At 38.9% G+C, this 25,767-nt stretch overlaps 1 protein-coding gene across 4 annotated transcripts in view; it reads left to right on the top strand.

The window, feature by feature from the left end:
* The window catches only part of BRWD3 (bromodomain and WD repeat domain containing 3), a 59,150-nt gene extending 34,548 nt beyond the window's left edge, over nt 1-24,602 (top strand). For 2 of the 4 annotated variants that reach the window (XM_074599814.1, XM_074599816.1), the window contains 25 exons: nt 92-220; nt 629-854; nt 1,527-1,697; nt 3,340-3,523; nt 4,027-4,120; nt 4,745-4,894; nt 5,710-5,786; nt 6,789-6,966; nt 7,567-7,683; nt 8,154-8,261; nt 9,788-9,912; nt 10,140-10,222; nt 10,655-10,766; nt 11,128-11,189; nt 11,281-11,436; nt 12,131-12,251; nt 13,009-13,134; nt 13,224-13,305; nt 14,585-14,641; nt 15,175-15,315; nt 15,578-15,730; nt 18,584-18,747; nt 19,310-19,407; nt 19,877-20,035; nt 21,261-24,602. In XM_074599814.1, the coding sequence (XP_074455915.1) occupies nt 92-220; nt 629-854; nt 1,527-1,697; nt 3,340-3,523; nt 4,027-4,120; nt 4,745-4,894; nt 5,710-5,786; nt 6,789-6,966; nt 7,567-7,683; nt 8,154-8,261; nt 9,788-9,912; nt 10,140-10,222; nt 10,655-10,766; nt 11,128-11,189; nt 11,281-11,436; nt 12,131-12,251; nt 13,009-13,134; nt 13,224-13,305; nt 14,585-14,641; nt 15,175-15,315; nt 15,578-15,730; nt 18,584-18,747; nt 19,310-19,407; nt 19,877-20,035; nt 21,261-22,048 (3,861 nt within the window). In that variant the 3' untranslated portion in view covers nt 22,049-24,602. Of the gene's footprint in view, nt 1-91; nt 221-628; nt 855-1,526; nt 1,698-3,339; nt 3,524-4,026; nt 4,121-4,744; nt 4,895-5,709; nt 5,787-6,788; nt 6,967-7,566; nt 7,684-8,153; nt 8,262-9,787; nt 9,913-10,139; nt 10,223-10,654; nt 10,767-11,127; nt 11,190-11,280; nt 11,437-12,130; nt 12,252-13,008; nt 13,135-13,223; nt 13,306-14,584; nt 14,642-15,174; nt 15,316-15,577; nt 15,731-18,583; nt 18,748-19,309; nt 19,408-19,876; nt 20,036-21,260 lie in introns of those variants that run through there. The other 2 variants (XM_074599815.1, XR_012588942.1) reach the window with 2 other exon arrangements.
* Nucleotides 24,603-25,767: the final 1,165 nt, after the last annotated feature.

Below are 25,767 nucleotides of genomic sequence, written 5' to 3'. Positions count from 1 at the left end.
ATACTTGATGGAGCACAGGTGAAATTTTTGTTAAAACGCTTTTATAGAGAATGCATGATTTGTGAAAGGGATGCTCTGTGCTTGTACGCAGATTGAGGGCCAAGGCCACGGAGCTGTTTTTGATTGCAAGTTCTCACCAGATGGACAGCATTTTGCCTGCACAGACTCTCATGGACATCTGCTACTATTTGGTTTTGGATGCAATAAATATTATGAAAAGGTGGGTTGAATGAATTTTAAACTCATCTATATCTTGACCTGATTTTGTCTTAGAAGTATTTGTGTTATAGTTTATTCCCTTGCCCTCCCCCAGACAAAATAGTAATTAGATCATGAAGCAGTTGCTGTTTACCTAAATCAAAAAGATTTAGACAAGAGGATCTCTAGACAGGGGAACAAAGCATTAACTTCTACCTATTCACCTCTGTTGGCATATTTTACTATTGAATTTTTGCATCAGGCCTTGGTAATAAAAGACATTTGTGGTAGGAATCTGTTCTCTGTCATAACATTTCTTCTGCTGATCCTAAGTGTAGGAATTGTGGTTTATGGGTATGGGAGCCATTCCAAAGCAGCAAGACAGCTGCAAATGGCCATTGATTTATTTACTAAATTGCTTTTCTTGCAGATTCCAGATCAGATGTTCTTCCATACGGATTACCGACCACTGATCCGTGATGCAAATAACTATGTGCTGGATGAACAGACTCAACAGGCTCCACATCTTATGCCTCCTCCATTCTTGGTGGATGTGGATGGAAATCCTCATCCTACTAGGTTCCAGCGGCTGGTACCAGGGAGGGAAAATTGCAAGGATGAACAACTTATTCCTCAGCTGGGATATGTAGCTAATGGTATGCTGTCTAAAACTCATGCATAATACATGTATTGCACAGTACTGAACACCAGCTCAATAGGATGGTACTATAAGGATTTGTTTGTTTCAGTTGTCTTCTGAAACTAGTAATTTAAATTCAGTGTAAAGGTAGAAGAGGAGATGGGGTGGCTTTATGGCATGAAGGAAGTATGTGGAGTCAACTTGACTGGAGGCAAGACGAGGAGACGGCAGTATTCCAAAATACTGTGGGCTTCTACCAGGGATAGGACAGCATGCTTAAAGAATTGTCCCATAAACCTCAGTGTAACTATGTATATGAGTAAGGAAGCAGGAAGGTAAGGAAGACATTGAAACAATAGCTTTTATTTTTTAAAACAGTTTTTTTTTTTTTTATAAGCTTTTGCAAAAAGAGATCTTCCATTATTACCTACTGCAGCATAATTTCTTTCTGCTGTTTTTAAGGGTTTGTGTTTATATTTTATGCGTGGTCTGTAATTTTAGTTTTTTATTGTAACTTCTCTTTTAAACTTCGTCTCCATTTATTACATGAGAGCAGAAGGCCAGCTGGTGATCAGATGTTTTGCAAAGCAGACAAATAATTGTGCACAATTTTAAGTTTGTTTCTCTGGTGTTTAGTAGAACAGAAATTAATCATTTTATAAGCAGTTGTGGCTTTGTTCTTGTCAAGGTGATGGTGAAGTAGTTGAACAAGTCATCGGTCAGCAAACTAATGACCAAGATGAGAGTATCCTTGATGGAATGATCAGAGAGCTACAGAGGGAACAAGATCTGCGACTAATTAATGAAGGAGAAACTCTTCCAAACCCTCCACTCAATAGATCCCACTCCGTTAATGGAGGTAAGTGTCCCTTCTTTACCTCCTTTTCTTAAAGCGTAGTAAGGTACTAATCAAAATGTGTTAATGTAAGTTTTGAGACTTTGTCTTTGAGGATGCTTTTCTCTCTTGTTCTTGTACACACTGTGAACCTGTGCGGAGTGGCTGTGCATTCTGCTGATGCTAGCACAGGAATTAAAGGTTTAAGGTGCAGCTGAGGGGACTATGGTCTAACTGGGCTGTGTCTGATTACCTAGATCTATTAGACTGTAATTATTCCTTTCAAGGTTACAAACCTTTCCTAAAAAATAAAGTTCACTGTATTGTCTTGATGTCAGTCACTGCAGAGATGATACTTTGTGACTGTGTAATGTCAAGATAACAGTATATAATTAGAGAATGCCAATGGAATACAATGTTGTGACAGGCTAATGGCTTCCTGTTGCAGCATAAATGCTCAGGCTGAGCATCAGTGTTTATAAAATAAACATGTCTGCTCTGGCTTAGTGTTTCCTTAGAAAGCCTGAGAGTATTCACCTGGTAAGTGTTCTGCTACTGTGATTTTATTTTTAATACACAAAGTGATTAAAAATTTAAAACAAACTCAATCAGACGTGAGCAGCTGACTGTGAAGCAGCTGAGTACAGCTGATGTAAGAGAGCAGATGCTGGGGACTTGTGGTGCAAGTCATCCTGAGCTTTTAAAAAATTTGCATCAGCTAATACATTAATTCTAGGTTAAATGTCTAATTACACAGGTCTGAATTAGATTTCCTGGCAAAGCTCGTTAGGATTGCTAGATTTGGAGTTGCTTGTCTTTAAATTCAATAAGGAATAGGAAAAATAGTAGAGAAAAATGCTGAAAATACACTTTTGCTTTGATCTCCACTTGGTATTGTCAAGAAGCCAGCCTCAGCTCAAGAAGTCTTTTCTGCTTCTTACAACAGGTCGATGTGTTGTGCAATCCTGGTTCTCAATTTTATTTGTATGCCCCTGTAGTTGTGTGAAAGGGAATTTCCAGATATGAGTAGTATAGAAATTAAAGTAGTCACCTTATGGAACTTGCATTGATCAGTGACTTTGCTACAGGAACTGCCCATTTGTGTAGGTTAATTAGAGTACGTATGAAGTACCTGATATTTAAATAGCTGAATATTTTTGTATAGATTTATATAGACTCCTGCATTGTGCCAGCTGATGAAAAGCCCAGGGCAGGAGCGGTGTCTGTGGCACGGTAGATAAACGTTACAAGTACAGAACAAATGGAGGTACAACAGAAAACTTAAACCTTGCAGCAGTTTCTTGTCAACCTCATCTCTTCTTGTGCCAGGGAATTTAAAATTCATGATGTCAGAGACTTCAAACAGTTGACAAGACTTTGATTTGAAGGAAGTGCCTTTAAAACTTTTCTCACAGATTATGTTCTTTGCTTGCCTCAGATATCTCCAAGATATAGCAAGCCACAGTGATGTTACAGTAGGGTACGCATCTTTAGTAGTCCGACGCCAATACACAAAAATGTTCATCTGAAGCAAAAGACAAAGCCCCTTAACATAGAATAGGTGTTGTTTATCACCAAAAAAGAATCTCTGAGCAGTCCTTAAGCTTTCAATTCCAAATTTTATAAATGGTTTATAGAAGTGAAGAAAAATCTTTTTCTTCCTTAGCTCTTCGAAGTCCAGGTTTGGATGTTACGTCTCCACCAAACGTTGGTCTCCGGAGAAGTGGTCAGATTGAAGGGGTCCGGCAAATGCATCACAACGCTCCCCGAAGCCAAATGGCAACGGAGAGAGATCTCATGGCGTGGAGCAGGAGAGTGGTGGTGAATGAGCTTCCTCCTGGCATCAGCAAGTAAGATGCTAAGTGAGACAGGGAAAAGAGATTTAATTGTATAATGTTTAATGATCCTTCCATACACCTGTTACAAGTTTTAAAAAATGATTTTTCAGAAATGTGTTGGCTTTTTCTGGTTTCGTTTGTTTTGAAATTCAGACGTTAGGATTAGAGTGATAGCCTCTGCTGGAGAGTTGAGAATAGTAATTCCTTCTCTTCACAATTGAATCTTTCTTCAGTAGTCCAAATACCTCATCTTCCTGAAGCTTTATTTAAAAAAACCCTTGAAAACAATTTTTATACACTTCAGCTTCCTTAATAATAATTATGCGTGCTCAACTAGAGAGTTTACTTCCTTAACTTGTGATTCCAGGAGCGAAGTATGTGTGGATGCTGCTAGGAGGACTTGTGCACAGATTTCTTGTAGCAAGGGAACCATAAGTATTTTAATGTGTATATTAATGAGACTGTCAGGTTGTATGATGATTTATTGAATAAAATGAATGTTTCCCATGTATTAGGGTCCAGGAAGAATGTCGAGCTGCCAAAGGTGAAATCGAAATTAATTTATACACTGTTGAAAAGAAGAGAAAGCCATCCCACACCTTACAACGGGTGAGTTAATTCACTGGAAGAGAGAACCCGGGTGCGAAGCAGGGCTGAGCACTGAGCAAAAGAGAGACAAACAAAAAAACCCAAGCCCAATTTTATTAAATTATTTAGAAAATCAATAGTACTAATTGTTTCTCTGGATCTCCGACTTCCTTCTGTAGCTGTAATTTGTCTGTCTTTATACTCTAATATGCAAATAGCAGCGATAAATCTCTATCCTTAAGGCTTCAGTAATGGGAAGACACTGGGAAAGGAAAAGAGCAGAGCCACAGTGGGTGTTCAGTTTGACTTGTGGAAACTAGGAGAACTATTAAAGGTGCCACACTTTTTAAAGTGGCTACATATTTTTTTAGGAAAAAAAAGCTATTTCTCCACAGCTTCCGTTCTCAGGACTGCTACTTTAAAAAGTAGAATTGATATTGAACCAAAAAACCACACCTGCACGTGCACTGAAATGAACTACAAATGTGTAAAAGATGCCTTTTCAATTCTAATTCTAGGTTTCCTACTTGTCATTTGTAAATGGGATACAAGGTACAGTCACTTTAATGAGGCATCTTTTAACTGTGCAATTCATTATTAAATCTCTACTCTTTTTTCTTTGTCCCTCCTGTTCTGTGATAAAAGAATGATTACCAAGCAGGAAGTGGAAGGTCTTTGAGAAGAAACCAACGCAAACGCCAGCACGCCTACCAAACGCGCTCCACCATAGAGCACAACCAGCAGGGAGCAAGTCAAAACGCACGTGCACGGGAAGAATCAGACAGCTCCTCAGAGGTCTGAAACATCAAGCGATTCTTTCCATAGGTTCCCTCTTCACAAATAGCGTGATTTGACAATAGATGCGCTGAGGGCACATCAAGGCCCTGAGTTGCTCCACCTAGGAAAAAACACTCAAATCATTGAGTCTTTCGGATTTGTGGTGTTACTGTAGTCTGTTGATCTTGGAGAGAGAAGGATCATTTACCTCAATGCCAGTGCAGTATTCAAAACTAGCTTAAAACAGGTTGTGTATTTTTGGAAATCCGAAACATTTTCAAGTCAATTTAACTGGGTTGCGTTAAACCACTTGCTATTTTGGGATTTCATACTGCACATATATTCTAGGTCACATTCAGTACTTTGATTTCATCTAAATCTGTAGACTGTTGTTGAAAGAGATTGAGTATTGGTATTAATCATTGATATTGGCAAGGGAAGAACTTAAAATATATCAGATTAAATATAACTTGTTCTCATTAAGGAAGCATGCAAAGTAAAAAGAGACTGAACATTGTCGCTTTGTAAATGCGTTGAACACACAGAATAGCTATAAAGCTTGACACTAAAATCAATTCATCAGACGATTAAATAAGAACTCATTCTATGGTTCTTATACCATTAAAATTCACATCTCTGTTTCTAGAGATTCTGTAAGCATACCTTATAACACTAGTTAAGATACAGAAAGAAATTGTGGACTTACTTAAAACTAAACCAGTTACTAAACCAGTAAAAACTAAACCAGTCCTTAAATACAAAGCTTTCCTCAGGTGAGGCAACTCGTGTAACTTGCTTGCAAACAAAAATGATACCTTTTGTTTTTAATACAGGAAGATGAGACTGTTGGCACAAGTGATGCATCTATGGATGATCCTGTGGCAGCATGGCAAAGTGAAAGCAGTTCCAGGTAGCTTTACTGCTCTCTTAATTGGTAACAGCAGTTGATTAGCCAATTTAAGACAGCCACTTGATATTGTCTTACAATGACTGCAAGTCAGTACCCGTTTGTTACACCTTGTGACAGACTGAAGCAAAGTGTTTAGTACCCTTAGGTACTTTAAAACGGTAACCAACAAAATTTGTGGAGTCTGTGACCAAATATTTTTATGTATTTGAGTGACTATCTAATTGTAGAATTTTTATATCAGTATTTAACAGAAAATCAGTGTGAAAAATTCTTAATTTTGAAGACTGACTTTTTTCGCTAATTCTTCATGAACCATTTGACATTGTATTTTTTTTGTGGGCTTTTTTTTTTTTTTTTTCTCTAAAGTCAGGAACAATTTTGAAAGACCATTTGTAAGAAAATGTTGTCCTTTATTAAGAACTGCTTGAAAAAATCAATACCAGTTAGTCATATGTCATAGAAATATTGATAGAAGCGTTTACATATCTTCTGTTCATACTTCAGTATTTCCTAATTTTTCGGTTGTCAATATGTGTTTATGTACAATTTCTATAGTCTCTTTTCTTATTTTTAATGTTATACTTTTATGGCTGGAAGGGCCATGAGCTAATACAAATACTGCATGGGTGTTATTTGGATATTAAAGAAGTTAAGAACTGTATTTTTAGAAGAGTGCTCTAGTTTTCTAAATTTCTCATGCATTTTGGGCAGTTGGTTCTTATGAAGTCAGCCTATGAATCAGCGAGATAATTAGTATGAAAGTAGGTATCAGCCATAACTGTAGTTTTACTGGGAGTAAAATAATTGATAAAATAATTTGCTGAAATACACGAACTAGATAGCGCTTAGATTTTCTTTTCATTCTCACGAGAATGAAATTTTGTGCTAATCCTGACATCTGTTCCACATAGCCAGAAGAACAGGTCGAATGTTTGGACCTTTCACTCCATTGTGTGAAAACTGAAGTGCTGTTTTCTTTCTTACAACTTTTTATTATCTCAGTGATTCATCAAGTGAATATTCCGACTGGACAGCAGATGCTGGAATTAATCTCCAGCCTCCAAAGAGACAAACCAGGCAGGCAGCTCGGAAAATCTGTAGTAGTTCTGAAGATGAAAATATGAAGGGAACAAAAGGACTGGAGCCAAAACGAAGGAAACTTAAACAGCCTAGAAAAAAGGTCAGCAATTTTAATTTTTTAGGGTCTTTTTAACTTCACATTTTTTTTTTTTTTGTGGAGTGTTTGTTTTCAAAGTAAAATCTTTCACAAACAAATGTACAGTAAGAAAGATCCTATAGATAGCACAATAACTGTAATACCAGATTAATTTTTTTTTTAATGTTACGTTTTGGTGCTATGGTGACATAAATGTACTTCTGTTTTCATGCGGGTAGTTCTCGATTACAGGTGGGATGTTTTCTCCTAGATTTACGCTCTTCACTGCAGTTAGTTTTACTCCAAGGTGGTTTTGTTGTAAAGTTATAATGTCTTTGTATTAGATCTACGTTGTCAGATTTTTTTTCGTAGTATTTTTTAAAGACGACATTTAGAATATTTCTAAGGAAAGAAATATATCTTTATTTATGAACATCTTAATCTTCTATTATATTTATAACAAACATATCTTATTCCCTACTATTTAGTTGAGGTTTGACTTTCCAGCGTTTGCTTTGCCCTCGTATCTAGTTTATCTTCAATAAATGGTGTATCAGCAGTTTTTCATGTGTTCTGCCGCAGTAATTGCAGTTTGAATTCTAAATTTAATGTAATATATTTCAGAAACCAAGTGGGCTGCTTTCGATGGAAGGTGAACCCAGTGAAGAATGGCTGGCCCCACAGTGGATCTTGGATACCATACCCCGCCGCTCACCGTTTGTCCCACAAATGGGAGATGAGGTAACGCATGTAGCAATTCTGAAATTCCCACCTAGGCTGATGAGCTTGTTTTGGTCAGAGCTATTAAATCTAGCCATAATTGCAGTGAATCATGCTCAAGATAGGCTGAGTTTTGATAATTTATTTTTTTTTTTCCCCCCAGAAACTAGTTGCTCACAGCTAGCTGTCCTATCTCTCTTTTTGTGCGCGTGTAACTTATGAGCAGCATAAAGAAGTGATTGTGCACCTTCAGACAAACCTGAATACTTCTTAATGATAAGCACATAGCAGTTGCCACTTTGGGAGCTGATATAAACATTTTTAAGGAGAAGAGTGCTGTATAATGAAATAAAGAAGCGTGCAGTATGCTCTGAAAGGGATGACGCCTGACGTGTTTGTAGAAATTTTAGAATAAGCATGAAGGGAACAATCAGTGAAATAAAATAAACTCTTCATTTTTCTTTTTTTTTCTTTTTAAATTTTATTTTTAGATCATATACTTTAGGCAAGGCCATGAAGCTTACGTGCGGGCAGTAAGGAAAGCAAAAATTTACAGTATTAACATGCAAAAACAACCATGGAACAAAATGGAACTCAGGGTAAGTTAAACAAATACTTTAAGGAGATGGATGTCTCTGTCATGTTAAATTGACATTAAAAAACAGTATGAAAAATACGAAGAAAGCATTACTTTAAAAAGTTAATATAAAAATTAAAATTGTAAATCTTAACATTAGTGTTGTCATTAACACAAAGCCTTTACATCTCTCCAGTTCCTGATAAAAGGAATCCAGAAGGATATTAAAGAATGTGAAAGTTTATCTAGTGTGGTGTTCTTGCCTGATAGATGGAAAAAATGTAGAATATTAAAAAAAAAAAAAAAAAAAAAAGTCAGAGTGCGAGTAGTTAAGCACTGGAACGGGCTGCCCGGAGAGAGCATGGAATCTCCAGCCTTGAAGACTTCTCAAAGCTCAACAGGGCAAGCTCTGAGCGCCTTGATCTAACTCAGACGTTGGCCCTGCCATGAGCAGGATTTTGGACTCGATGATTCTCAGGGGTCACTTTCAACCCAAATTATTCTATGACTTTTTTTTTTTCTCTTAACATTAATTTGTGCAGAACACACCACTCAAAAGCTGTTTATAGTTCTATTGATACTCTACAATGACCTGAGTTTCTGGGTTCTATTTATTGTTTTGAACACTGTGGTAAGACGTAAGAGATCATGGTGTAAAGCCCTAAATGTACGCTCAAGCTCTGTTAAACAGTGGATCTAGTTAAGCATATAATTGTGTATATTCTTAAATTCTTGGAAGGGCAAGACAGTATCTTACGACATATTTTTACAAAATGAAAGTATTATGGATTGCTTGGGTAGGTGCTAGGAGATTTTTCTTATCCTTTCGCTTTGAACCACTGAGCCCCTTAGTATTTAATCCGCAGTGCTGCCGTATTTTTTTTCTGCTTTACTCAGATTTCATATCAAGAGAAGAGCACATATATGTGCCAATATTCATACATGTGTATGCCAGTGGTTCTATTAATGAAAATAATTGCTTTCCTGGAAGAATATCCAGTTACTAGTCCTAGGTATTCAGTGATTCCAGCTGTAATCCTCAAAGACATCACCAGTTTGTAAGGCAAAGGAAATAGTATTTCATTTAGGATAGAGATCTTACTACCGGATGATGTTTGACAGGACGTGAACATAAAGGCTATTGTTGAATTTCCGCTTTAAGAGGAAGAATTTCCTTCTGTTTCCCCTGTGTGTTGCTATGCAGGGGTGAAAGGCCCTGGATTTAGTCAGGTTTCACCTTTGGTGCCATCAGTGTGGTTAAAACCAGAGGGGTATGTTCCTTAGGATCTTATTACGAAAGTTAAATAATTTGTGGGTATCCTTTTCGCAAATCTGGCAAGGGGATGCGCATCTCGTATCTTCTTCATTCTTAAGGTTACTGTGATTGATTTTTAGTATTTGGAAAAAAGAAAACTTTCATGGGTGAAATTACCTGGGCTCTAGAGTGGAAACACATTTGTTTTTTATTAATATCTTTGGTCCTTTAACGTGGATGCTTTTGTTGTTGGCAAGTTAAAATAATACTGTTCCATGCTTATTGATAAATAGGAACAAGAATTTGTGAAGACTGTAGGAATTAAATATGAAGTTGGGCCTCCTACGCTTTGCTGCTTGAAGCTTGCATTCCTAGATCCAACCACAGGCAAAATGACAGGAGAATCATTTTCCATAAAGTAAGTTACTGAAATGCTGATGAGATTCTTCAAGAGATTTTCTTGCAATTTAGAATATTCGCCCCTCCTTCCTTTTCTCTCTCGCAAGGCATGGTGGTGGTATTAATTAGTTATTACGCCAAACTTGAAAACAAAATGCATGAAATGTTGTGTTTGGAGACTGTATTGTACGTGTGGAACTATGTGTATGGGTCCTAGAAGCAATTTTTTTTGTCTGTTTCATGAAGGTACCATGATATGCCAGATGTTATTGACTTCCTTGTGCTGCATCAGTTTTATAATGAAGCCAAAGAAAGGAACTGGCAAATAGGTGACTACTTTTTTTCCACTTCCATATGTTTTGCAACATTTCTGCAGCTGTCTAACGGGATACAGTGTCTCTCATACAAGATGGAAAGGACTATACCATGCGTGATATTATAGCGATCATTGGACACTTTATTTGCTGTTTGCTGCAATTCCCGTAGCAGAAAAAAAGAAAAAGAAATGAGAGAAAGTGTTACGAGGCCTGTGATAGCAGAAGAATCTACTGTTATATTGTGATTTGAGGCATGGAGGCAGCTGTGACTAATTACTAGAGATGTGAAAGTCCTCTCTTTAGGGGGAGGGCTTGATTCCCGTAGTGCAAGATTTAAGAATCAAAGTAGTGTGTTTATGAAAGATGAAGTTGATTCTCTAAAAAGAAGTATTTAACAATTATCTATGTTGTTCTTTTCCTGAATGCAATCTTTTTTCCTTATAGGGGATAGATTTCGCAGTATAATAGACGACGCTTGGTGGTTTGGAACTGTGGAGAGTCAGCAGCCTTTCCAGGCAGAATATCCTGATAGTTCCTTCCAGTGCTACTGTGTTCAGTAAGTATTTACGTAGCTGTAACGTACCACACGTGTTTACATGCTCTGCGTCTCGTAGACCTTCACATGCAACTTAAATGTGTACCTCTAGAATTAGGATCCTTTTTCCCCTTTAAATATGTAATCCGCCGCTTTGGTTTTATTTATTTAATTATGAACTTATTCCTAAACCAACACTTTTAGTGTAAACGGCGGTGCAGTGAATATATAGGAGATACAAGAGGAAGATAAGGAGTTGGCATGTAGCTAGTGACATGTCTTGTTTCTAAAAGACGTGACCTTTTTCTTTAAATCTGGTAGAGAAAAGGTGTGTTGTTATATTCAGCTCTAACTGATGTATTTGAATGTATTTTTTTCATAGCTGGGACAATAATGAAAGAGAGAGGATGAGTCCATGGGACATGGAACCAATTCCAGAAGGAAGTAAGTGTGTGTTGAATTCATGTCCATATACAAAGTAAATAGTTTTTTTGCCACTGCTAGCGCTTACTGTTGTTGAATTCTTCACATTTAGCTGCTTATCCAGAGGAGGTTGGTGCTGGAGTTCCTGTGACTCCAGATGAGCTGACAGCTCTTCTCTACAAACCCCAGGAAGGAGAATGGGGGGCCCACTCCAGAGACGAAGAATGTGAACGAGTAATCCGGGGGATTGAGCAACTTCTTTCCCTTGGTATGTTTGGAGGAAAAAGGTGGAGGAATTAAGAATATCAGCACGGCAGCACATGACTGAAGAGTAGATAGAATGGAGTGCTGGGAATTGGTGTGGAGTATTTGAAATGTGCTCAACTAAATAATTGAAAAGAGCCTTTTAAATTTCATATGGTGTCCTTTTCAGTTATGCTCCCTTTTTGGGGGGGGCTTAACCTGCTTCCTTTCAACTTAATGGGGATTCTCAGTGGGTCATATCTAAATATGAATGAGCAAAACATTGAATTAAAACCCTCAAAAACCAACCAAGTCCTCACCAAACATCCTCACCCACAAATACCTTCTAACTAGTTTAATAGCATGCTATGATTTGAATTCTGTCCTATATTTATAGGCAGGGCATGTCTGCGTTCTTAGTTTATGTTGCTTGTGGTATTCCTGTTGTCAGTGCGTATGCCGTGTTGCTTTTCAGTCACACAGTTGGCTGCTGGCGTGCAAATCTCAGATGCAATACTTAAAAAAAAATGCTTTTTCAAGAGTAGTTAACAGATGGCACAAGAGGGAGAATCCTGCATATCCAGCTGTAGTTCTGTATTGCTTTTGCTGGATTCTCAGAAAGAAAACCCCGAAACCATTATAAGGAATCTAGTTATCTGATAACTTCCCTTCTGGTATATTCTGAGGCATTTAAATTATTTTGTTCTTTTGTCTTTCAGACATTTCTAATCCCTTTGCTGTTCCGGTGGACCTTAGTGCCTATCCCATGTATTGCACTGTTGTTGCTTATCCAACTGACCTCACCACAATCAGGAGGAGACTTGAAAACAGGTTTTATCGGTCAGTTAGATTCTTATTGGTTTGTAATCTACATTTACTGTAGCCCCACTGAGTACAGGTTTAGCTGAATGCTGTGTAATGCCACTTCAGCAATGTATTTCTTTGATGAGCCAACAGCATAAGATCAGATTCTATTTGGCTTTGGGCAAAGTGAGTCTTCCTGGATAATAATTTCTTTTGGCCACATAGTTAAGGGAAAAGCTGGTATATCTGGATCTGGAGTATCTCTTTAGTTTCACATACTGAGCCTTACTCTCGGGATGCGTTGTCGGCAGAGCATATTTGCCTCATCTGTAGCTCTGCTGCCTTTGAACCAGATGCTTTGCTTGTATTACAATTGCCAAAAGTGGGCTAAATAGCGCTGTAAACCAGAAATCTCATTTTTTTCCAGTTAACCTGGGGATAAAAAATGTCCTGCTTTTTTTTTTTTTTTTTTTTTTTCCTCCATCTGAGGACCACTTTATCTCTAAGGCTTTTTGTAAGTGGGAGCAGGCAGCAGTCCCTTGAGTAGGTTTGTTCTCTCTTTTCATGCCATTCATTGCTGATTTGAACAGGGGCATCGTTTTTCCACAAAGCTCTCGCAGCCTGCCGCATTGGGGCAGTCAGCGGCATGTGAACAGAAACCACTTACCTTGGACCTGGATTACCTTATTCCTTTTTTTTACTGAGGAATCCTACTGAACTCAGAATGAAAATAATGTACACCACCTTCTCCATCCCTTTCCTTTTAATTTTTTTTTAATTTTTTTTTTTTTAGGAGAATCTCTGCACTGATGTGGGAGGTACGATACATTGAACATAACGCCAGGACTTTCAACGAGCCAGACAGTCCTATAGTCAAAGCAGCCAAAATCGTAACAGATGTCTTACTTCGCTTCATTGGGTAGGCATGTTTTTTACTTTATAGACGTGACATCTTGAGTTTCTGAGATATTTGATTATCTGTTTTTGGCTTTCGTTATTGTCCTGCAGGGATCAGAGTTGTACTGATATATTAGAAATATATAACAAGGTGAAAGCAGAAGACCTAAGCAGTACTGATGAAGAAGAGGAGGTAAGACCTTTAAGTCTGATCGTCAGAACTTCTTGCCTTCTTAAATTCAGCACCTAGAAGATTTTTGTTGAGTTTTTATTTTATGGGTAGTTGCATTGAGTTTTTGAGATGAACCTATTTAGGTCATTTGAGTTGCTCACCTGGGGCAATAAGCTCCCTTAAGTAACTAAAAACGATTCTGGGAACTGCCTAAATTTAATCTTCTCTTAGTACATGATGTTTTGTTGTGTGAGGAAGTATTAGTAAGTATGGGGAATATGAGCTGGGGCTGTTACTCAGTCTGCCGAACCAGAAGGACGATGGCTCTCCCACTGTCAGGGAGGCAGCAGAGCTGGTTTTCTTATGTAATTCTATGTCGTTTCCCGTCACTTGTGCCGTGGAGTGAAATGGCAGGTAGAAACCAGGTTAGATATCACTTCCTTTAACTTTTTCTCTCTCCTTACACCTTCCCTCCTTAATTGCGGTTTGTGAACATTTTGAAATGTGCTGTAGTTTCTGCTCCCAAGAGGTGACCTCTAATACCCTAGGTCACTTGGTTTTGTTTTACTTTTTCAGTGGTGCTTTCTAAAACATGAGCTAATAGAAGATTTAGTTAGGAGGTTTCTTCTGTCCACCCTTCCCCCAGGCATATTCCATTGTTGCAGTTTTGAAATATTTAAGTTAAACCTGATGCTGCTTGAGCACCTGTATGCTTACGGCTGGTGCTATCCTCTTGGATCTGTACCGAAACTTAAAATTTGTACTGCAATGTAATAAATTATTAATTTTATAAAAGTGAAGATATAATAGCAGCATCTATTTTCACAGACTATTAGAAGAGCATTTTGAAGAAAATGAGGGATTCCGATGACTTACATAGCAGACCCCCGTTTCCCAACTCCACCTTCTTGTGCCAGTTGTGAATCTCATCTGTTCCATGTTGAGCAGTGATCAGAAGTGTCCAAAATCGCTACTGTTGCGCCTTTCTTTCTCTCCAGCCTTTCAAAGAGCATGTCTTCGTTTATGTCCTGGTTTTCCATATAATTTATATGGAAGCAAACCTGAAACAGAGATGAAAGATCTTGTCCACCTAATTATTTTTAAAGTTACTTAAGTCCTAGTTTGAAGTTAGTTTCTGTTTTGCTTGAACCATTCCTTGCATTTGAGGAGTTTCAAATTGTGTTTGTTGTTGTTGGCTGGTTTTAAACCCTCTCTCCATTGCTGAGGGTGATACAAGCAGTGTGTGTGTGTGTGTGTGTGTGTGTGTGTGTGTGTGTGTAATCATTACCTTTGCCTTTAGGTGGCGGAAGTAGATGTGGATTCAGATGCTCCAGGCACTTCCTCTGGAAAAAGACGAGTGAGTAACCATTTCTGTTTGGTCTAGCTTGTGAGAGGAGATAGGCCGGCTACTGAAACACTCCTTTACATCTGGAATGTTTTAAATTTGTCATAGCCTCTAGTCTGTAGGACTGCCTGAATTCAGTTGCATGTGTATGTAAGTGTTGGCAGACCAACGAAGTTATTGTGCAGGAAAATTTACTTAAAAGTTAAAGAATCTTTTTTTTTTTTTTAAATTTGATTTGAAAGATTCAATTTTCAACCAAATTGGATGAAAGCTGACAAAATCAGCAAGCCTGGATGTGAAATATTGCATACCTCTCATGAGTTTCAGTGTTTATATATTACCAGAAAAGTGTTTATATATTACCGTATGTCTGCAATTTGCATACCGCATATTGTTGTGCCATCAGCTGTGCTTTAATCTTACTGCAATTCTCTTTTTAATTGTGGAGACCTGCTTTGAATCATAACACTCATAAATTAATAGGAACTTAAAGGTAAAAGTCTGGATATTCTGAAAAATGATGAAATACATCTGTTTCCCTGCAGGTAAGACGACGAATAAAAAGGCAGCCCGCGAAAGCAAGTCCTGATGCTTGGAGAGAGCAATGCAAGCAGTTGTTAAACCTGATTTATGAAAGAGAGGACTCAGAGCCTTTTAGGCAGCCAGTTGATCTCTTCTCCTATCCTGTAAGCACAACTTCCATATTCAAAATTAAAAAAGCCTATTGTTCATCCTTTGGCAAAACATCCGTGCTGGCCATGTTTCTAACCTCTCCCTTTCTGAGCTGGAACACGCCGTGTTCTGTGCACTGATGTTTTCAGGGAATTATCTGCAGTAGCTGTCAAGAAGAAATAATTACTTGAGAGCCACTGTTGCGGATGCACACTTAGGTGTTTTTATTCCTGTAGGATTTGACAGCCTTTATTATTTTCTTGTATATTCTTACAGGATTATCGAGATATTGTAGACACTCCTATGGACTTCAGCACTGTGAAAGAAACCTTGGAAGCAGGAAACTACACTAGTCCCTTGGAATTCTACAAAGATATTCGTTTAATATTCTGCAACTCTAAAGCTTACACTCCTAATAAAAAATCTCGAGTAAGTAATAAATTTTAATCCCTTCTTTACAAAGACCCTGGCCCTACATCAGTACAGGCCGTGAAACAAGGTGTGTATCTGGAGAGCAAAGTACTGCATTGAGAAATAAAACCAAGCAGTGTACGTCAGTTCTGGGACCTGTGGCTATAAACTTGCTTGGTTGTGCTCATGCAGATCACTTCTGAATTTCATTTTCATCTGAACTTTCTGATCTTAAAGCTTGTGAGAAATGGTATGGTAACTGTTGCAACGATTTCTTTGAATGTTTGTAGCAGAAAGCTGATCACCAGTTGCTTTTATTTTTTTTTAATATTTTATTCCTGGAAACAAGGCTATCAGCTTGATAACTGCATATATATATGGTAGGATCTTTTTTTTTAATCTGCCGTTAATGCAAGTATTATACAGTATTTCTCCTGAGAGCATTATGATACTTAAGTATTTTTCTAGTTTCCTTAGTGTACTTGGCAAGACTTTCACACAGTGTTGCCTCTTTCTCAGGTGCCAATCTTGGTTTTTTTCTGCATGCAGGAATAGGAGTCTGCTTAGGCAGGGAAATTGTATTGGATTGGGGCCCTAAACAGGGTATGGCGAGAGGGAAAGGGCAGATCGAAATGTTAGAATATAGATATTTTTATATGACCTAGGTAAAATGACTAAGTGTATGACTGATCCTGTAAATGTGGCCATGTCTGATATGTGTTCCGGTGCAGTATATTGCCTGTCAGCTTTTCCTGAGCTGCTAAATCATCAAATGATTTCAAAATTTTCAATTGTTTTGATAATATATTGTTTATGCTCAAAAATTCAGAAGTTGGGAGGATGCAGTTTTTACCACTGGTAATGCAAAATAGAATTTGAGTGGTTGATGCCTTCATCATATAAAGTAGAAAGAATTTTGACTGTGTTTCCCAACATTAAATTGTAATGACCTTATTATTATTAGGAGAAGCTGCATGTTAAATAAGATCCTTAAGTTGTGACAAAATCACCTCTCTGAAACACATCATTTAGCATAGATAAGAGTGTTGGTCACAAAGTGGCTCGTTATTTCTTGGGTAGAAACAGGAGCGCTTATAAACTATTAAGGAACGCATGCCATTTGGGACTAGACTGAGATACTATTACTTAAAGCACAATAATACATAGAATTTAATATTTCCGTAAAATGTAGATGTGGCACCTAATGTGGCAAGGCACAAGATTGTATTACGCTAGGTGCTGTCAAGCAGGAGAAGGAGCAGAGTGTGCTGCAAGAGCTTTTGGCGCACGTGCCAACGGTGCGGGATGAGAGGAAGCAGGAGGTTGTGTGATGTTACTTGTCACTTGAGTAGCAATAGTCTTAGCTCAGCAGTGGAATAACAACAGTGAGGACGATGAGAGTAAGCTTGAAGTAGAATGATGCTGTGGGAGAGGGGAACTCCAGCCGTGTGTTAGCAAGCATGAGAGAAAGTGCAAAGTTGCCATCGCTGAAGGTAGATTGAACTCTTGGTGTTGAGTAAGAGCTGGAAGGTGGGCTGTGGGTAAGCTCTGAAGATAAAGACCAGTAACCCTTGCTTGCTTTAATAGAAAGGAAGTCGGTATCAGTAGAGGATTGCAAGAAGGCAGGTGATTTGAGGGTGTTCTATGTGTGCCTGACGTCAGAGTAAACTTGGTAGAGTTATTTACTGCTGCAGGCTCCCTGGGAGCTTCCCTGTGTATTAACAACTGAACAGCTTTTGAGTCAACTCCCAAATTACTTTAATAGAGTGGCCCATCGATATCCATTTCCTTAAATACTGTGAAGTGCCTCCGTGAGACGATCTTTGCTGGAGGGCTGGGGCACACAGCTAGGCCTTCTGCCACTGCAGGTTCATCTGCTGCCAAATGTCTGCCAACGTCCTGAGGTTTTCTAGCCCGTTTTACCATCTTTGCAACAGCATCTTGAGCAGAGGCAATAAGGGCAGGGTCCTACATACCAGAGCTAAAGAAAGAGACATTGCTAAAATATAAGGGCCTGGGCAAAAATGAAGTTATATGAATGTAAAGAAAACACTATATCAAGGAGATTTTATATTCAGGCAGACTGCAAGAAATGGAAAGAGGTCTAAGGTGATGATAACATCTTGATGGTGTTAAGACAATTTTCAGAAGACTGGATGCAGCAGAAGGGTATGGGTATGAGGAAGGAATAACGACCTTTCGTTTATTTATGCTGAGTTTGAACTATTAGTTTGTTATAACTCAAACACATCCAAGGTAAAATCTTGAGCAGAAGTAAACGCAGTCAGAAATATGGTGAAATACCCATGAGTGAATTTGTGGGTGAGGCTGCAGAGAGGCAAGGCCTAGAAAGAGGACAAGAAAATGGTTTAAGGATTTGACATCTGGCTTACAGAAATTAGGGATGAGGACATTTAGCTGGCTCTGTGAGCAGCTCTGGAGGGGTGGTGTAAGGACTCATCACTCATGAATTAAAGCAAAAAACAAGGGTGAGGGGGCAGCAAAGTTCAATTGTTTTTTCCCTTGGTACTTCAAATTATCTTATGGTGTGCCTCCATGCTTTATAGACATTAAAAAAGGAGGCTGTATTTCAATAATCTAGATAGCAATTTTCCTTTAACTCCATAAACCTTTTGTACGGTAAGTAATTAAATCCTTCTATGAAAACACTTTCTGTTGTGAGAATACACAGGCACCATGGAGAGAAGTTATCTGTGAAGAACCTCATAGCTGAACGTCACCACGAATTAATTTTTCTTTTGTGCTACAAAGTCTTAGCATCTTTCTGATTTTCTTTTTTTTTTTTTTTTTTTTTGCTGACCTTCTGGTTATTCAACTTCTAATAAGTACGACCATGCTTTCTCACTCCAGATTTACAGCATGACGCTTCGACTATCTGCCTTATTTGAAAATCATATGAAGAATATCATCTCTGAGTACAAGTCAGCAATGCAGTGTCAGAAGAGGAAAAGGCCACGGTACCGAAAACGACTAAGAAGCAGCAGCAGTTCACCATCAACTAGCAGAGCATCCAGGTAATGTAATGATAGCGAGACTTGCTATCGGTGTCATTTGAGACGACAGAGGTAGACGTGCCTTTGTGACTACGCAGTCAGGACCAGTATTGCTCGTTTCCTGATGCAGTTGCTCTTATAGGTGATAAAATCCTGAGCTCAAATTCCATGCACAATCTGTAGCTTGTGCATAATTGTGGTAAGTGAAAGACTATAGGTGTAAAAGTATTCCCTCTGGAGAAAATGGAATAACAAGTTTCTTTTTGCCTTCATTTAGTAATTATTGAAAAAAGTGTTGTATAACACTTTTCTAACTTCCGTATGATACATTATCTAATTAAACTGAGTATTCATTTTAAAAGGTGAGATAAAACTTTATTCTTGCAAACTCGTATTCCTTTATCAAACAGAATGATATTGTCACTATTTGTAGTATTACTACACCTGTGCAAGCACTGGGAAGAGATCATTTGTGTTATGCATTTGCTGCAAAAAACAAGACGCTTTGCACAGGAAATTGGTTTTGTGTTTGAGTCTTTTGGTACTAACAATTTTATATCTTTGGGATATTTTGTGTCTTCAGCCCAAAAGGGAAACAGAAGCAAATGAAGATTCAACCTAAACCCAACCAGAATACCTCACTGCCTTTGACTAGGACTAGTTCTTCAGTTTCATCTCACGGTGAGGAGAGATTTTCTAAAACGCGTACTTTCTCTTGCAGCAACGTGTATGTGCAGGATGATGAAAAAGCTGAAGGATATTTACGTTTAAATCTTTATTCATTTGTGAGACACGTGCAAAAGCCGCCTGTTGAAAGAGCAAGTAGCACGGTCACGTAAATGTGTTGTCTGTAGGTTGTGTTAGATTGTGTTAGCTGAACTCGGCCCTCCAGCTGTTGGTGAGTTATTGGGCAGAGATTAGGAAACCTGGGTCTGTCCTTGGTAAACTAGTGACAAGAGCCTGGACTCCCTGTATAAGGGCTTTTCTCATACAGCAATTACACATACATTAAGCTTATTTTGGATTACACGCCGGAGGAGTATGTCTGTTAAATCAGGTGATACGAAACTTCCCCAAAATGCCTTGCATTATGACCCTGTAAATAGAGGATAAAAATTACTCTGTCACGTTAGTGGTGTGCTGTCTAAAGTTTCAGATACAGCGGAAGAACCTCTGGGTTCAGCCACTGGTGAAGAGATGGAAGGCCAGCCATCTTCCTCAGGCGCAAATGCACAGAACCGAAGTGGAAATACCATTGATCCAGGGAAAAGTAGACCAGTCAGGAGTAAATCTACACCAGTGAAACAAGGTGAGAAATAATAAGTATTCTGTTCTTTGAATGACTGATTTCACTAGAAATGAAAGGTGCTGCCTCTGTCTGATGCTTATGATATTCTTGCCTGAGTCTAGCATGATACTCTATCCCCAAACCATACTAAAGAATTGAATTTACCTTACATATTACCATTCTGTGGTCTCCTGTCTGAGGTGTGGCATCTGCATGATGCCACATGTGCTTGAGTGAAGTCCTTTAAAATTTCTCCAGATGGAAAAGCTTGATTGCTCTTAAATTTCTTGAGAATTACAGTACCTTCGGGAGTTACAAAAATGCAAACGAAACCAAAAGAATACCCACCTCGAAACCTTATCCTTTTATTAATCAAGTTGAAACCGAAGATGGAAAAAAGTTTTAAAGAAAACTAAATATTTTTATCATAGTCAAGAGTAAGTGGTTATGATTAGAACGGAAACACTGTTCGAAAATTGTGGTATTTTTTCTCTGGGACATGTTAAGCAGACTTTCCACTGAGGCAGGCATTGAATGAGCATTGGCTTCTTCAAGCCTTTGTCAGGTCCATGCTACTGTGCAGTAGCAGTGTTGTATGTTGGAGGTGAGCTTTTTGTATCCCATCTTAAAGAAGATATTTAACCTTCACTGTCAAATTTGTAACTCTGAAAACATGTAGTATTTTGGTCCCAAGTCAGCGAGATACATTATGTATTTTTAAATTAAGGCATTCAGCAACCCTAGTTGAGCTTTCTTGGGTTATTTACTGTCTTGAAATTGTGCTTGCCACAGGCGTTCCGTGGACTAAGCCTTTGGAGAGCATGCATTTGATGGGGAATAAATACTGCTTGTGGAGTGTTATTTTAACGTACATAGATTTGAAATGGATTGTCGAGTTTTTTCTGCCTTGGCACCCTACGTAGGATTCAACTGACTAAATGTTAGATGTCTGTGTCTAACCTACTCCCTCTGAGCTCCTTTTATTGACTGGATCTTCACTGCTCTTGTCAAGAGAGTTTGTGGTCCTTGCTTCCAGATAAGGTGAACTGATATACTTTGATGAATTTTCCCCTTAGAGCACCTGTTTGTCTCCATAGAATGTAAAGGTTGTCTGTGGTGAGTAGCTCAGAGCTGGATCATCCCCAGAGCATTCCTCAAAGGCAGATGAGGCAAATCCCCCTTTTTGTATCCTGTTTGGCACAGGCATGATGATGATAACCGATAGGGTTATTTTGTGTTTGCTTAGATCACTCTCCTGATGGACCACTTACAAATGGCGATGGCAGAGAACCTCGGACAGGAGTCAAGAGGAAATTAATAAGTGCATCAGAAGAGGATGAGCATCTGGAGGAGGCGGAGGAAGAGGAAAAGAAGAAGAGAGAATCAAAGGAAAAATCTGGTTTGTCTTCATCAGAAAGCGGGGAATCGGGATCCAGTTCAAGTTCTGAAAGCAGAAGTGGCTCCGATTCAGACTCTGAATCAACATCTAGAACAGATCAGGATTACATTGACGGAGACCATGACTACAGCAAAGTCGTGCAATCCAAAAAACCCAAAAGAAAAATCAAAAGAAAAATCACCGGCGGGAAACGGAATTGGCAGGGCAGAGGGACAGGGAGAAGAGGTAGATGGGGGAGGTGGGGGAGATGGAGTAGGGGGGGAAGAGGTGGTAGAGGCGGAAGAGGCTGTGGCAGAGGAAGAGGTGGCGGCAGGGGAGGAAGACGAGGCCGAGGAGGCAGAGGAGCCTCGCGAGGAGCCACCAGAGCGAAACGTGCCCGTATTACAGATGATGAATTTGAAAATCTGTTTGGAGGACAATTTGGTGAAAACGTGTTTGGAGGGCGATTCAGTAGACCGCCTCGAATCAAAACAAGGAATGAAGGCAGGAGAACTGTCTTGTACAATGACGATTCTGATAATGACAATTTTGTGCACACCGAGGATCCTTTGAACCTTGGTACTTCCAGGTCAGGCAGGGTGCGAAAAATGACAGAAAAAGCCAGGGTCAGCCATCTCATGGGATGGAATTATTGACAGATGAAAAACTTTGGAACAATTTTAAAAGAACTTCAATGGCCTTCTACTGCAGGGATTTTACCAGAAAATCTACCAAGCAAGTTGTGCGGGGACTCCACTCACGTTTCACAGTGGTGCTTTTCCATTATGTCAGTTTGCGTTTGTTTTAAAACTTCAGATCGCCACACTTCATTGGTCAAAACAAGCCTTATTCATTAGGCCTTAAATTACAGAAATTCTTCCCCACACACTGCAAGTTCATCACATTAAAGAGGCTTCCAGCTTCTCAGTAAGAACATGACATTTTGAGTCACGGTTATGACTTCTTTCCCTTGTTTTGTTTTTGTATTATAGAAATAGCACCTTCTTACAGAGTTTTTATGTGGTTTCTGCCATAAATCCTTATACACAGTAATAATTATAACTTTTGCACAATACACCAATCCTAAAGGCAGCTATAAAATGTTTACAGTTTCTATATCGTAAGAAGGATCTGGATTATTTTAATCTTCCCAGGCCAAACGTTCATGAATTGTGCTGAACTGAAGTATGTCTATACTACAGTTACGGGGGTCCTGATGTGCTTTCTATCGGTTCTTTATTCATGTAAAAAGTGACAAAGGGTTGGTGCCTTGTAAATATGTAGCAAACCTTTGATGTGGTGTGTCCTATGTGTGCATTAACTTTATTAAAAAGAGAATACTTGAGAAGTATGAATATCTAGACAAAAGGTGCCAAATGCAAAAGTTACTTGCATCTATTTTCTTTTTGTCCTCTCATATTTTTATAGTATTAATAGAGATTGTGCAGCTAAGGGGTAACTTCAGCATTTGAAAGGTTCCTCCTCTTCAAAGCATAACGTGATTTTTGATAGTAGCTTGGCTACCTCTATTTACAACTACTGGAAACTTAAAAGAAAATAGATGCTATTATTCAGTACGTGGTGAAGAAGAGGCAAGAAGGAGCGTTAGAGGGATGGAATTGCTCACGAAGTTGCAGAGTAACTGTATCTTCATTATATTGCCACAATGAAATCAAATCTAAGTAATTATCAGAGTTTTCATCGGCATAATGTTTTCAGCAGATGATAATTTGGTTGTGCGGATAGGGCGACTGTCTCCCACGCGTTTCTGCTGCCGCTTGCTCGGCGCAGATCTGTTTAATTGGTTTAATTTGCCCCTTGAAGTTGATGAGGGGGCTGAGCGGAGCTCTGGTACCTCTGGTGGCTGGCACTACGGATAAGCTCCTTTTCGCATCCTCCAGACGGACTCTTGTATCTCAAGCTTCCAGAAGAGAATTTGTGTTGCACTGTACTCTTGTTATCCTGAAAAATGCTAACTTGAAAACAGAAATCATTTTGGTAGTAGTAGTGGTACAGTATGTGACGACATTTGTAGTCCTGCTCCTCGGTGAACAGAAAGAGGTGTTTGGCGTGGGCTGAGCTGGAGATGTGCGGCCTCTTACTCTGTAGGGTCTGGCTGGAATATATATGGGACTTCAGTTTTCTCCCGTTGTCTAAATGAATTTGACAGTTCTAGCTTGGTTAGATTACACAGCGAGAACAAACGAAAAAAAGAGACTAGAAAGTTTTGGTGGAGTTTTTCAATTTTATTTTATTTTTTTTTTTCAACTTTCATCCAAAATCCTTAAGTTCTTCTGTGCACAGCTTGGTCAATAATTCTGGAAAACCTCAGGCAGCAAAGAGTGACCCATGTATATTCTCAGATGCAGAAGGAAGTTTAATTTTTGACTTTCTATATTAAGCACTGGCTATTTTATCTCGCTTTCCAAAAATTCTAGTTAGATGCAAAATGACTTGAAAAAAATGCAGAGGTTTAGTTTTTTGATGAAGGAGAGTATATCCTAAATTGCTCAGAGCATTAATACGAGTTTATGGTACAGTACAAAAATCACACTTTTAATTTTTTAAGGAATGTTTTGAATCGGCTGTAACCCATTTCTGGACTTGGTTCGGTTGTGTTTTGATGGGGGGAGGGGAAAAAGTGCAGAGGCTCTCCTAGTTCTGTGTTGGGCTTTAAAATATAAACACCTGTCCTATCATCTCTCTCATATATATGTATATATATACACACCTCTATATTTATAAGAAATGTATTATTTCTTTGACTGATTGGTCCTTCTACATACGGTAACCAGGAATAGCATGTATGCATCCGTTCATAGTCGGAATCATCCCCCTTCTAGATCAGTCCTGTTGAGCTAATGTAAACACTATGGTTTTTGTTCTAAAGCCTGAAAATCTTGAAATGCAAAAGAAATGCTTTTCATATATTTCTGACTGGCCGAAGATCCACTTACTTATTTATTTTGTGTAGGGGTTGGGGAGAGATAAAACACGTGGATTCCAGAGAAATCATTTTATACCTTTGTGTATTTTAGCAGCAATTAGAATAATATTAAATATGTTCTTACATGTATCTTTCCTATGTAATGAAGTACTGTGAAGATAACAGTGAAGCATCACTTTGCTGTGGCGTAAGTATTAATCAAATGTGTTACATGATTAAGAGCTAGACAGCAGGGTGTGCTAGAACAACAGAACTCTTGCTTAATGTGTAAAAAAAAAAAAAAAAAAGCTTTTTTTCGTGCATGAGAACCTTTTTATAAGCATGAAAGAAATAACTTGGGTTTAGACATATTATTTTTACTTGGTTTTGTATCTGGATTCTTTCTCTGAGTTAGGCAATTGATTTCTCATCGCCTCATTCTGTGGAATAATTACAATTTCATAGTAACTTGGACACTTTCTCTCAGAACCCAGATCCTATTAGGAGCCACTTATGGTTGCGGAAAACTTAGTATCAACCCAACAGGTGCAGCAGAAGCAGTACAATGATTTAAACCTTGTACCGTCTTGCTCCCTGACGCAAACCCGGGGTGCTCAGCCAGCATCTCATGAAGTTGCTGAGCTCCCGGCGGGCCGCTGCAGAGTCGGGAGCGTGGGCTCTCTCTCTCCTTGCACTTTTAACAAAAATCTCCAAAACTCTGCCTAAGAAAAGGGTTTGAAGTTCTGATTATGTATCAGATTCCCGAAGGCTGACAAGGCGTGCAGGCAGGCCCGGGGGTCCTCTGCTGCTGTGGGGTTAATTTCGGGCATTGGGGCTTTGTGGTTTTCTCTAGATGTGCCGTCTGGCACAATCCCTCTTCCGAGTTGCAGGGGGCCTTGCGGGCATTCGGAGACCCCTTGGAAAACAGGGCTCATGAGGGGCTTTACTCACACAGAGCGTGAGCCCCCGCGCTCCATCCTCTGTGACATGGGGCTGAAAGTCTTGTGTGTTCCCAGATTTCTCCTGGCTGCACATCTGCCATCTCCATGGTGCTCCCATTGCTTCCCGGAGCAGGGCACGAATGAGGAAGGTTATTTTCCAGTAGTGATGTGCTCTTGTCTCAGTTCAGCCCAAACTTTGCCTGCTCTTTATTTTCTCTTATTCTCTTCTGTTCTTCTCTTTGCCATGCTCCACCTCTCTTTAGCTTCCCTTTATTGCCCCTATAGGTTATTTAGGATACCCTTTTGGAAACTTATGATTTCTTGATGAATTTTATTTTGGCTAGACTGTAAGATTTAATTCTTTCTATGCCTCTCTTTTTCCCCCAGGACTTTCCATATTTTTTTTATATCCACCTCGCTTTGCTAACAACGTTCCCAAATTGCTGGAGGTGGATTTAATGAAGATGGAAAGTTTGAGGGTTGGCTTCTCGGCTGCTCTGTGCCTCTG

Source organism: Larus michahellis, chromosome 9 (assembly GCF_964199755.1).
Source record: "Larus michahellis chromosome 9, bLarMic1.1, whole genome shotgun sequence".
Classification (NCBI taxonomy): domain Eukaryota; kingdom Metazoa; phylum Chordata; class Aves; order Charadriiformes; family Laridae; genus Larus; species Larus michahellis.
Note: the sequence above shows the minus strand (reverse complement) of the source record. Positions and strands in the feature narration are given on the sequence as shown.